Source organism: Micromys minutus, assembly GCF_963924665.1.
Source record: "Micromys minutus genome assembly, chromosome: 1".
Classification (NCBI taxonomy): Eukaryota; Metazoa; Chordata; class Mammalia; order Rodentia; family Muridae; genus Micromys; species Micromys minutus.
The window spans coordinates 150,810,382-150,823,952 of record NC_137969.1 but is presented as its reverse complement, the minus strand read 5'-3'; the positions used below and the strand labels follow the sequence as shown (position 1 = coordinate 150,823,952).

The following is a 13,571-nucleotide window of genomic DNA, read 5'->3' as shown; positions in this document are numbered from 1 at the left end:
ATGCACAGATTCAACCAGGTTTCCCAGAATCATTTGTTACATACTGTCCTTACTCCCCAAATAATGGATTTGGATCCCTTGTCAAAAATCATAAGCCATTATGTTTAAGGATATCTCTAGGCTCTTTATCCACCCCATCATGCTCTGTATCTGTCCACATCTACAGTAGTACCACATTATTTGCACTTGCAGTTGAGGACCCAGCCTGGCATTTGTGCATGCTAGTGAAGCCCTGTATTACTGACATAACCCCTTTCCTCAGTACCACACTATTTTAATTACTATAGATTTGCAGTTTAGTTTTGTGATTAGGAAATGTAAATCCACACCAATCTCCTTTCCCCAAGTACTGACTGAGCTATACATCCCTACCTAACTTTTGTCTTTTTCAAGATTGCTTTGAATATTCAAGATTGCTTTGAGATCCCCTGCAAATTAAATAAGATTTCTTTTTTATTTCTGAGAAAAGGTTATTGGGATTTTGACAACTGCAAAGAATATACAGATCACTCTGGCTGGTGCTAAAGTCTGGGTATTAAATGTCCTCCAGAGATCTATGAAGTGTAAAGCTCCCTTCCAACGAAGGGCTACTAGGAGATGAGGGTACCTTATGATCAGGGAACCAGTTACAACCTTGAAGACGATTGTGGAACTTGCTTTTCTCTCATTACTTCCCAGCCTTAGGAAAACAGTTCTGCCCCACCCTGAATTCTTTTCCATCATGTCCAAACACTTAAAACCTCCAAAAATAGCTTAGTGGTGATGTCCCAAACCTTTAACCCAAGCTTGGGGCAAGCAGATCTCTAAGTTTGAAGCCAGCCTGGTAAACACAGTGAGTTTCAGGACAACCAGGGCCACACAGAGAAATCCTATCTAGAAAAACCTAAAACAACAGCAACCAAAAAAACAAAAAAAAAAAAAAACACTTCTAAAAGTTACTAAGTCTTTTCACTTACTAAGTTGACTGCCCCAGGCATTTGTTATAGCGTCAGAAGGCTGACTAAGTAACAGGTAATAGAGACATCATCACAATAGACAGATATTATAAAGTGCTGCAAGAACATAAAGGGAACAGAACTGATGTTTTAATGGTAATAAGACATACAGTCACAATGGTTGGCAGCTTTTTAAAAATAAAGTGTGCATATCCTAAATGCCTCTACATTCCACTAGAAGACAGAAAGCCTTATGTTCACATAAAACCTTGAACTCATGTTTATGACACCTCTACTCAATCACCAAACACTAAAAATAGCCAAGTATGCTTCAGAGTATCAGGCTTAAAGAAATAGTATATAACAATAAAATATTATCCAAAAATAAAACTCAATAAGCAGTAAGCACGACGTTGATGAATTACAAAGGCATACTAACACAAGAATCCAGGATCAAAAAGGCAACATGGTTGGCCAAGGTATAAGGCAATGATAGAGTGCTTGCCTACTACATGCCCAGGCCCTCCCTGGATTCAATTCTCAGCACCACCAAAATAAGAAAAAGGAAAGAAAAACTGTGTACTGTACACACAGTTCTATTATACTATAGAAATCACAAAAGCATAATAATATATATATAACCCAAGCTTCAAACCCACAGCAATTCTCCTGTCTCATCCTTCCAAGTGTATTAGAATCCCAAACATGAGTCACAAAACCCAGCTGACAAAGTATAAGCACCACTAAAAATATTCCACGGGTAGTGTTCATTCTATGACATAGTACTGCTCCCTGCAAGGGAGCCTGAGTCTTTGTTCCATGCATTGTCATGGTTAGGTCTCTCAGCATCTCACAGCGTGGGTTTTAGTTTTCCCTCAGGACACTGCAAACCCAAGCACCATGTGGGGATTAACATCTTGATCTGAAAGACAGAGTGAGGAGGAGAGAAGCAGAGATGCCTAGGGAACTTTCTCCTGCCCTGTCTGCTTTGGCAGTACAAACACACAGCTGGATGAAGTTTGACTTGGACTGCCTTAAAATAAGGGCTCTGTGAGGAATGATAAAGGGTCTGTGTGGCATTCTGGGGATGTGTGTTATCTATATTAAGTCCCAAACAGTATTTCAGACATGAGCTGCAAATAGAAATCCACATGGGCATACTCCAAATAGAATTGTTCTGATTTGCAGCTGAGTTACTTCTCATACTAGAAACTTTGTGAAACAGCAACAATTTATTTACAGATGGTTATGGTGGATTTTGTTCTTTGAACAACAACAGACACAGAAATTAGTCCTCGAATATTGCTTTAGCCACCTAAGATCTCATTCCATACTAACTTAAATGTTCTGTGTGTGTTTTAACACCACCTGGCATACTGTACAGTCCATCTGTCTGTCTGTCTGTCTCTCTCTTCCATCTCTCCCTCCCTCATTCCTTCTCTCCCTCCCGCCTTCCCACTAAGCCATGAGCTGTAGGAGAAGTACTGCAATGACTAATCCCCAGGACACAATGTCTTTTAGTAAGTCAACTAGTCTACATGACTTTTAAGACCTGTTAACAAAATACACTAAGCTCCAACTAGGTGAAGGTTGTTTCTAATACACGTGAGTCATATACACTTTTAGGAATGACACTAGCTCACATTTGCTATGCTCCCTATCTTTTCTTCCTTCCTCCATATTATGAGATCATTCTCTTCAGCAACAGTACCAACTGATTCAGAGAAAAAGAAAAAGAAAAAAAAACTCTCAGAAGACTTAGCTAATTCAAAAACCAACCAAAAAACACCAACCAAGCCAGGAAGAGTGGTAGACCCATGTAATCCCACCACTTGAGAGGCTTAAGAAGGAGAAACATAAAGTTGAGAACAGCCTAGGTTACATATCAAGACCCTAAGTCACCAACAAACAAGTATGTGGGTGGGCTGTCACTGTAACTAATTGGCAAGGAATGCCACAAAGCAGCAGGGTGCTTACCTAGCATGCACCAGACCCCAGGGTTAATCAGTGTCCCGTACAGCAAAAATAAACAAAATTAAAAACAGAAACTTAGCCTTTGCCATATAGCCTACTGTTTATAAGAATATTTCACACGCAGTCATTATATACAATTTTTAATATAGAGCATATTTAACTAACAAAACCTTAGGAAGTTTTTCTAAAAGAAAAAAAAATAAATGTTGAAGGACAAACTCAATTCTAATTTTAAAAAAAGGCACAGTTCAGTTGATAGAGTGCTATGTCTAGCAGGCAGAAAGTCCAGGCTCAAATGCCAGCACCCCTTAACAGGATATGGTGACCAACTACCAGCAATTTCACCACTGAGGAGGTGGAGGCTGGAGGGTCAGAAATGAGGACAGCTTGGGCTACATAAGGCTCTGCCTCAAAAAACAAAAACTGTAACTTACTCTAGACATACCAAGTAAATTTGCTCCTTTAAGGTCTTACATTCAAAGATGAACCTCTAAGTCCAGGTGCTCAATAGGACCAGTCAGCATACTTCTAAGGAAAACAGAAAGGACACTGGCCTCTACTACAGACCATTAACTCCCCAGGAGGTCATTGTTAAAGGCCCTTCAGTGACCACAGTAGACAACACAGCTGACATCTTTATGGTGCCATATGCTTGTCTTTCTCCTACTTCATAAGGCAAAGAGGAGTAGTAAAGTCAAGAAGCTTTAATTTCTGCACATAATAAATCGTATAGGAAATAGTCTCATCTTCCTCTAAATAGCTAAGATTCCATTCCAGCCACCCTTGCTCTTGAAAGCAGATCTCACACAGCACAAGCTAGCCTCACACTCACTGTCAGACCAGAACTACCACTGCTCCTCTACCTTCTGCCTTCCAGGTTACAAGCACGAACTACCAGGCCTAGCCCTACCTTGAACTCCTAAGTGCCTTCTGTTCAAATTACATTAAAAAGAACACAACTGAAAAAGCTAGTTCAGCTTTGTTTCACAACTTTCTTCAACAAAGAGTAATTCTTCAAAATTCTTGAATTGTGTGTTTAAATTACTACTGTTCTAGCAGTAAAAGCAAGAACTTAAAGGTAACTTTCACCTTGTCAATTTCTCTTATCCCTAACATTTACCAAATTATATTTTCTACCTTCAAACTTACACGAGCATGATTTGGTGTCTCCAAGAGAAAAGGGCAGATCTGTGAGCTGCAGGCCAGAAGGGCTACATAATGAGACCCTGTCTCAAAAACACTAACTTACATAAAGCTCATATCACTTTTCACAACATCAAAAGCTTCTAGAGGGAACTTTAATCACATCATAATCTACTGTTAACATCAAGTCCAAACTTTTTCTATCTTAGAATAGACTCTGGGCATGAGAGGCAAGTGAAAAAAGCAGAAGCTCCAACTCAATCCCAACTTCTTTAACTGCTTGTTTGATTTAAAGGTACAGTCTCCATATGTAGCCCTTGCTAGCATAAGATTATGAAGAGCAACCTAGCCTCACACTACCCAGCTTAGTGTCCGTCATTTACGATCTTGCCCTTGCCTCTGTCTTAGCTCAAACTCACTCCCACATAAACCCTCAACGTCAATCCATACATCTTTCTGTTTGGTGAATTCAATGTGGTCAGGTTAGACCCACCCTGCCGCTGCACGGTACTTATTGTAACTTTAAGATTTTCTTGCCACTGTTTCTATCAAAACTGACTATAACAGGGCTGACCTCTGGCTCTACTGTTAAGAGTGCTTGCCTAGCATTCACCAAGTCCTGGGTTTGATCCACAGCACTACATAAAACTAAGTGGGATGGGGTGGGGGGAACTTGGAATGATACAGATCTATAAACCCCAAGAAAAGACAATAAGACCAAAAGTCTAAGGTCATTCTTAGCTACACAGTGAATGTAGCCTGGGCTACAATGAGACCTTATCTCAAAATATAAAAATAAATGAAAAAATAAAAAACTTTCTCACAGTAAAAAACAATTATGTCTTCTATACAGTATATTTTGAATTTGGGGCTGTTTGCTTGTTTGTTTTAAGTTCCAGTGGTAATCTTTGGCTATTTGAAAGGTCACTGAGGAGGCAGAAGGAGGCAGATCTCTGTGAGTTTGATGCCAGCCTGGTCTACATTGTGAGGATTACCACAGCTACATAGTAAGTAAGTTTGTCTCAAAGACAAACAGAAAGAGGAGGGAAGCTAGAGAGATGGCTCAGCAGTTAAGAGCACTGGCTGCTCTTCCAGAGATCCTGAGTTTAATTCCCAGCAACCACATAGTGGCTCACAACCATCTCTAGGGGATCTGATGCCCTTTTCAGGCAGGTAGATGTATATGCAGCAGAGCACTCATGCATTAAATAAATAAAACTTTTTAAAAAATAAAAGAAAAAGTAAGGAAGGAAGGAAAGAAGAATGGGGATGGAATGGGAAGGGAGGGGAGGGAAAGAGTGAGGGAAGGAGGGAAGGAGGGAAGGAAGGAAGAAAGGAAGGAAGGAAGGAAGGTTAATAAGTACATTATGTTTTTGCTGTAGGTACTCTATTGCAACTGTACCCTCTCTCCAGTTTCTGAAGAAATGTCACTAGGTACACTATAATACAAATAAGAACAATGTTTTTGTTGTTGTTCTTTGAGATAAGACTCATTTTGTGGACTGGAGAGATGGCTCAGTGGTTAAGAGCACTGACTGCTCTTCTGGAGGTCCTGGGTTCAATTCCCAGCAACCACAGAGTAGCTCACAACCATCTGTAATGGGATCTGATGCCCTCTTCTGGTGTGTCTGAAGACAGCTACAGTGTACTCATATAAATAAAATAAACAAATAAATATTTTTTAAAACAGACTCATGTGTATCTTAAAGCAGGCCTCCAACTCAAGGTCCTTCTGCTTCAACTTCTGAGTGCTAGGATTACATGTGTGTTCTCACACCTGGGTGGGAGCAGTATCTGCATCATTGAGAGGTACAAACTACCAAGTAACAGATTCTGGATTTCAACTGTTCAAAATGGTATAAAGAGCTTTTATATGAGTGTGCATTCAGGCATTTTCTTAAATAGTATAAAGTGTTTCAGATAACCTTTGCCCTTGGATGCATGCTACATAGTAAGTTCCAGGCTAGCTAAGGATTCACAGTAAGAACTGTCTCACACATACACCACAAATGCACCCATGCATGCACACACTAAACAAACACACACAAAGGGGGAGAGAGAGAGAGAGAGAGAGAGAGAGAGAGAGAGAGAGAGAGAGAGAGAGAGAGAGGAAGGAAGAGGGAGGGAGGGAAGGAAGGAGGAAGGGAGAGGGAGGGAGGGAAGGAAGGAGGGAGGGAGAGGGAGGGAGGGAGGGAGGGAGGGAGAAAGGGAGAGAGAGAGAGAGAGAGAGAGAGAGAGAGAGCGTGCGCGAGAGCACCCAAACAGTAATGAACAACTAATGCTGAATTAAACTGTTGGGCTCCAGAGTCTGAGCTCTTATAATGCCAATCATTAATAAGTCTAAAATTACAAAAAGATGAGGATAAATTTTCTGTTAGAGTAAGACCATCTTTAAGAAATTAAGAGTTAGAAAAACCTGGGAAGAAAAGTAAAACTTTGAATAACTATACAGAATCTTTAATAAAAGAGGAGGAGGAAGGGGAAAAAAGAAAAGAAATACCTGTATAGTAGTTCATGTCAGTATCAGCACTCAAAAAAGACAGGAGGAGGAGAAGCACCAGCAGCAAAGGATGCTGAGTTCAAGGAAGATGGGGAGGGAAGAAAAAAAGATCCTCAAGCCTACTAGGATTATAAGTGTTTCGGTTTTGCTAATAAAATAGGAAAGAACAAGCATTTGACATAAACTAGATCATCATTTAACTCAGCCAAATCTGTCAAGTCAAACAGACCAAGAACATACTCCAGGTCCAAAAGGAGATTGTGATGCATGCGGTTTTATAAGAATCCAAATGCTTATACCGAGGAGCAAGCTTCCTAAGTGTCCTTTTCTCTTCTTCCCCAGAGCCACTGTACAGAGCCCATGAAGATAACTGGGAATAAGGATAAAAACTTAGGCTACAAAAGACTGTCTGAGGTGCAGTTAGTCCCTACAGAAATATTCAGTTAGCTTTTCTTGTAATTGTAGCTGTTTTAGAAATTTTGCTAATTAAATAATTCTTCTGAACACAAAAACAAATAAATAACTCAAATGTATCCAAAAGATAACTAAACTATCTTCTAAGGGTTACTGACCCAATTCTACATCATGTTTATTATCTCTTGAAGAATAACTAAATGTAAGTAAGCTTCATGTACCAATTTAGTCAGACAATTAAGAACTGGTTTGAATGATCTAAATTTTCCATCACTGAAAGAATTTGTATTTTTACATAGGCTCCAAAATGTCTTCAAAAAGGCAGTTCTAAGCTCCAACCTCAATCAAGAATGTGTTAATGGGGCTACAGATATAGCTCAGTTGATCAAGCACGTAGGAATCCTCAGCAGCAAAAACAGCCTATAATCCCAGTAATCAGGAAGAGATGCAGGTTGTTCAAGGCCAATGAGGGATACTTGAGACCCTACTTTTTGAAAAGTAAAATAAAGAGATACATGTCAAACATGTATATAGATGAATCAGCATCCAGAGTCTAAACCTCTTTGGTAGTCAATCACCCTTTCACACAAGTTGCCTAAGACCATGTGGAAAACATGTACATTGTGATCCAGAACAGCAACAAAATCAGTCATAATATAGCAATGAAAGAATTTTATAGTTAAAGGTCACCACAACAAGAGGGCTGTGTGTATTAAAGGGTCACAGCTTTAGGGAGATTGAAAAACACTGATCTAAAGCAAACCAATCAAGTCAAAAATTGGCAGGGTAGAGTATACATATATGATATACATATATGAAAATGTCCCAATGAAACACATCAATGCATATAATGGATATATGCTAATAAAAATAAAAACAATAATCTGTCAGACAAGATGCCTCAAGAAATAAGAGCACAAACCAATAAGCCTGAGAGACTAAATCCATTCCCTGGAACCCATACAAGTAGAACAGGACCAACTCTTGCAAGTTGTCTCCTCTGACCTCCAGAAGTACAATGTATCCTCTCTCCCTTTCTCTCCTCCTTCTCTCTCTTACACACACACACACACACACACACACACACAGGCACACACGCACATACACACACAAAATAAATTAATGTTAATAATCAAAAGGAGCACTTGATATGTAGCTAAGTGGTAGAGTGCTTGCCTAGAACTGGTAAAGCCTGATGCAAAAAAAAAAGCAGTGTAAGGCAATAAATAAATAAATAAATAATAAACAGAGTAGAGCACAAAGATATTTTTTGTTTGCAAATCACTATATAATTTTCTTTCCTTCCTTTTTATTTATTTATTTTTAAACAGGGTTTAAGTAGGCCTGACTGTCCTAGAGCAAACTCTGTAGACCAGGTTGGCCTGGAATTCATAAGAGTTCCTGCTTCTGCCTTTGCCTCTCAAGAACTAGACATGAACCACCATGAGTGGCTAGCACAATTTTCTCCTAAGTCCTGTGAACCTGGTAATTAGAAAAATATTCTCAAGGCCAGACACTAGGAAAAGCAAAGGTAGGCTAATCTCTGAGCTCAACACCATTCATAGCTACATATTACGACCTGGTTCTCAAAATACCAAAAGGTTCCCAGAAATGTTTAGCTACAAACAAATACTGTGTGGCCCACCTTCATTCTCCTGCAACACAGATCTAGAACCCACTTGGAAATTTTAAGCTATACACACACACACACACACACACACACACACACACACACACAAACATACACACACACAATTATCATAACCACTAATTAATATTCACACATGTATATCACAATTATAAACATATGTCACATAAGCAATGTATACACATACGTAACCAGTTATATAATAGCCTTTGTTCTGATATTTAGCCTCACCAATATACTTAAAAGGACCAAAATAATGACTCACAACCATCTGTAATTCCAGTTCTAATGATTCCAATACCCTCTTATGGCTTATTTAGGGAATGCATACACATGGTGCACATTCAGGCAAAACACTCATATACAAAAAATAAAAATAAATCTTTCCTGGAAAGAGGTATTTTATTCAGTGCTGGAAATAAAAACTCACTGGTAAAACACCTGCCTACATGTGCAAGGGATCAAAATTTAATCTCCAGTAGGAGGTGGAGGGAACAGAAAAAAAAATAGAAATATGCTTATCAAAATGTAAAGTATAGAGTTACCACATTCATATTTCCATCTACGTTTGAATAACATCTATCTTCTATGCCTAAACATTAAGCTAATGAAATGTTTTAAATAATCAAGAGAAGCGTGACAATACTAAAAACAGCACTCATGCACTCAGTGTCTACTATATGTTTGAGCATTTGGGGTCTGACCACTAAGTCTTCACATGCATCATATTAAATGAACAAGATAAGACTCATGGCTACCTGACAAAGTGCCCCCTGAATATCCTCCGAAGAACTTAAATAAATATTTAATACAACATATACTGCTAGTGAAGGTGCTATTTCAGTCAACAAGAGAAAAATCAACAATAAGATACTTCCTTCCATAATTAACTATATCCTTACAAGACAAAGCTAGATGAACTGTGCAAGATATTACAAAGTGGCAAATCGGGATAATTGTTCATATTTCCAAATGAGTGTAGAAGACAAATGTATGAAAAGGCCTAAGGTAGAAGAAACCTGCTATTTACAAGGATTGCAAATCAAAGTAGGGAGAACTTTGTTGTTGTGGTAGTTCTTTTGGTACTTACTGGTAAGTACACTATTATAAACTATTGATGAATGGAAGGATGGATGGGTAGGTAGGTAGATAGATGATAGAGCTTAAATACTTACAATTAAAACCACTGTTACCACCATTTTGCAAATGAGGGAATTGGGAAAGAAATGTTAAGTGCTTTAGTCAAAGTTACAAAGTCACTAGGATGAAACATGCTACTTCCTATTATGCTAAAGTTCATGAATTGAAAATGGCTAGAAAGGTGCCTACCTAGTATATGTAAATGATAGGGTCAAGTGGTATATGTAGTTTTAGATTTTAAAATCCAGTCACGGAATATACAGCTCAATGGTGAAGCGCTTGTCTACCATGGGCAAGGCCCCAGGTTCATGAGCTTCCCCTGCTGGGAGAAGTTAGTAGGGGACACAAAGTCAGCAAATAAATACAAAACAAGAGGCAACTGAGCAAATGAAATGATGTTCAGCATCATGAATCATTAGAGAACTGCAAAGTGAAACAAAACTGAGGACAGGCACAAGGCATCCTTTGATCCCAGTACTAGGGAGCCAGAGACAGGCAGAGAGGCTTTTAAAGTCAGCCAGATCCACAGGGCAGTGCCAGCCCAGCCAAGAATACACTGTATCTAAAAAGGAAGAAGGGAGGGAGAGAGGGAAAAAAAGGTTGAGCAATGTCTAATAGCACCTGTGATGTGCGAGCATCAGGAGCTCAAATTCTTCCTATACTACACAGCTGAGACGCCACCTTTTCTGGATAACAGGATCTCCAAGTTAAGGTAGGTTCTAGGTCTTAAAGTCTGAGTAGGGTAGGGTATGGTAGCTCACATTTATAATCCAACACTTGGGAAGCCTGGGCTAGAGTAATACTCTAACACAAAACAAAACCAAATAAATCCTGAGTAAGATTAAGATTAGACCGGTTCAGTGGTTAAGATCACTGGCTGCTCTTCCAGAGTTCCTGAGTTTAATTCCAAGCCACCATGTGGTACCATCTATTTTTGAATTCATATTATACAGCTTCAACCTTCATCCTTTAACACTAAGGTATACAACAGGTAAATATAAAACCATTTAAACAAACCCTGACACACATTATGGTTATGAAACATAGCCTCCATACACAAAAATATCCCAATTAAATTATTTAAAACACCTGTACTCCTGTTGATATAACTTTTTGTAGAAATCCTAACACATAGACTGGAGAAAAGCCTCATCCTTTAAGAGAGTTTGCTGCTTTCCAGAGGACCAGAGCTCCAGTCCAAACACCCAAGTCAAGAAACTCACAAACTCCAGGGATCCATATCCTCTCTATTTCTATAGATGCCTGTACACTCATGGCCAACACTCAAACACATTCATATACATAAATAAAAATAAAATAAAGAAAAACAAACCCAAGCCTAGAGTACTGGCTCACTCTCTTAAGCCTGCGGACAGATGCAGGTGGAGCTCCAGTTTGAGACCAACCATCAAACGGAATTTCCTGTCTAAACACAAAAACCAACCAATGAAAGAAAAACACACCATTCATCCTAAATTAGAAATCATGAACATACTGGGTAACTGGTTAAAAGTATGGACATGTATGAAAGTGACAAGACCACATTTAAGGTAGCTTTCAGGGGAAAAGAAGAAAAGGGTCAGTGAAATGTAATTCAGGAGCCAGGGTAAACTTCTGTATTTGCAATGTATTGTTTCTTATGCCAAGTAGGAGAATCCATGACCATCTGTAGTAAGACCTTTCTAATAAAGAGAAAACTGTTCATGAGCATCTCCCCCTCAGACACAGTTAACAACCTGTTTGTTATGTCCAAGTTGCAGGAAGTGAGGACTGCTACATCAGGACCACCTGTATTGTCATTACCTAAGCCAAAAAAGGCAAATTTACAAACCTACCACCGAAAACTTTCTCTTGGGCATCTCTTAAATATATTACAGGTTTAAATGCTGTAAATATACACAGTCAGTTCTTTCACAAGTCAACGAAAATTAACATCTCTAATTTCATCTTTGTAGTCCTAAATTGCCATTTAATCTAATGGCAATTTAGGACTACAAAGATGTCATAAAATTATATGACATTACTCACACAGTAAGCTTACTCTTGTATATCTATGTAAAATAACACAAAGTGAATTGGTAGACCACATTAACTACTTCCATTTATCTCTGTGCATGAGTTTAAAACCCACTAAACTAAAATATGAGCTTCTCCATTTTAACCTTTAACGTCAAAATTAAGGCACCATTCATTCACAAATAAAATGCCATTTTAGCAAATAACTTAGCTAGGGTTAGCCCAAAACACTCCAGTCTGTCCTCTGAACGAGCTTTGACCTGGTACATCCTGAAAATTCAATTCCTGAACCAACGTCTCCACCAAGGTGGAGATCAGACATACTTCCAACTACCAATTTCTAGCTCTCTATGCTAAAACAAGTTGAAAAGGCCTGAAGTTCCACCTAATTACAAGGGGCCTAAGCTTCTTAACACTGGAAGGGTGGAAGCCCGCAGAGCTAGGGAACCGAGTCTAACCTTTTTTGCATTCTGCTAGTCCCATAGTCCGGCAAGCACATTTCAGGCAGCTGGCCTTCCCCTCCTACTTCCCTCCCCATCCCCACCCCAGCCCACCCCCATGCGAACGCGCAGCCCTCGAAGGTCCCCGCACCTACGGGACCTGACAACAGCCGGCGGCCCGCTACTCCTGGCAAGACAGCCTGCTTGGAAGCTTCCCGCCCCTTGCCTCCGGCCATCCACCTCTCCCGCCACAGCCAAGTCTACCAGCCTTTCCCTCTGGTCCAGTCCGGAGCTGGCCCAAAACCTCGTCCAAGAGCCCAGCGAGGGCCCGGCCCTCTCCAGCACCGACCTCCAAAGCCTCCTCATCTCTCCCACAGGACCAGGCCGGTCCAGACGCAAGCGGCCCGAATAGCAACTCTCAGAGCACCCCGCCTCACGGAGCTCTCGTCCCCAAACGCTGCTGCTTTCAGAGTCCGAAGGTCCTCGGCCGCAGCTTCCGGGCCTCCCCGACCCTCCCGCACCCCGATGCCCCTCCGAGGCCTATCCCGGAGGCTGGGAGGCTTCCTAAACCAACATCCAGACAACCCGACTCCGCCCGCGGCCGGCCCAGCCCCCGCCCGGCGAGCCGCGCTCACCGCTGAGCGCCGAGGCCTGAAGGGTGGCCCCCGACGTGCCGTCGATGACTTTGATGGTCCCGCGGCTGGTGACGGCCAGGATGGCGTTAAGCGCCGGGTGGTAGGAGAGGCTGTGCAGCCCGTCGGCGTCGCAGCGCATGCAGCCATCCCGCAGCACCAGCCACTCGGAGACCCCGGCCGCCCCCGCCCCTGCCGCCGCCGCGGAGGAGCAGCTCGGGCCCGAGGCCTCCGCAGCCGCAGCCGCCATCTTCCGGCCTGCGCTCAGCACAATCACACTGGGAAGCGGCTCAGTGACAGTCCCGGGAGGTGCAGCACCACAGCCAGTCACCATCCGGGGCCAGGGGGCAAAGCGGGGCGCGTTAGCCGGAAGTGAAGTCAAGCGCCTGCACGCAGAAGGAACGTCGCTCGCCGGGCCGGCCAGGCCAAGCAAGCTCGGAGGCTGGCGGGGGAGGGGAAAGAGGGAGGCACCAAAAGAGGGGCAGGAGCCCAGGGGGCGGAGCATGCGCGGGAGTGCCGACCCGTCCAGTGCGGAGGGCAGCTGATGGGGAACACGGTAAGGCACGGAAAAGGCGGGGCGAGGGCGGGACCTGGCCTGTTGAACATGCGCAGAAGGGCTCCCAGGGCATAATAGGCGGGCCGAGAACTCCAGGCGCGGAGCATGCGCCGTAGGGCTCGCGCGTGCCCCGCGCTGCTGCTCCTGCTAGTCCTGCGTCCTCAACGTCCCAG

The 13,571-nt window shown here is 41.9% G+C and overlaps 1 protein-coding gene across 5 annotated transcripts in view; it reads right to left on the bottom strand.

Annotated features, from left to right (window-relative positions):
• BIRC6 (baculoviral IAP repeat containing 6) overlaps window positions 1-13,176 on the bottom strand; it is a gene marked incomplete at its 5' end in the record, with an annotated part of 154,276 nt that extends 141,100 nt beyond the window's left edge. For all 5 annotated transcript variants that reach the window (XM_080927706.1, XM_080927708.1, XM_080927707.1 and 2 more), the window contains one exon: window positions 12,846-13,176. In XM_080927706.1, the coding sequence (XP_080783832.1) occupies window positions 12,846-13,176 (331 nt within the window). The remainder of the gene's footprint in view (window positions 1-12,845) is intronic.
• Window positions 13,177-13,571: the final 395 nt, after the last annotated feature.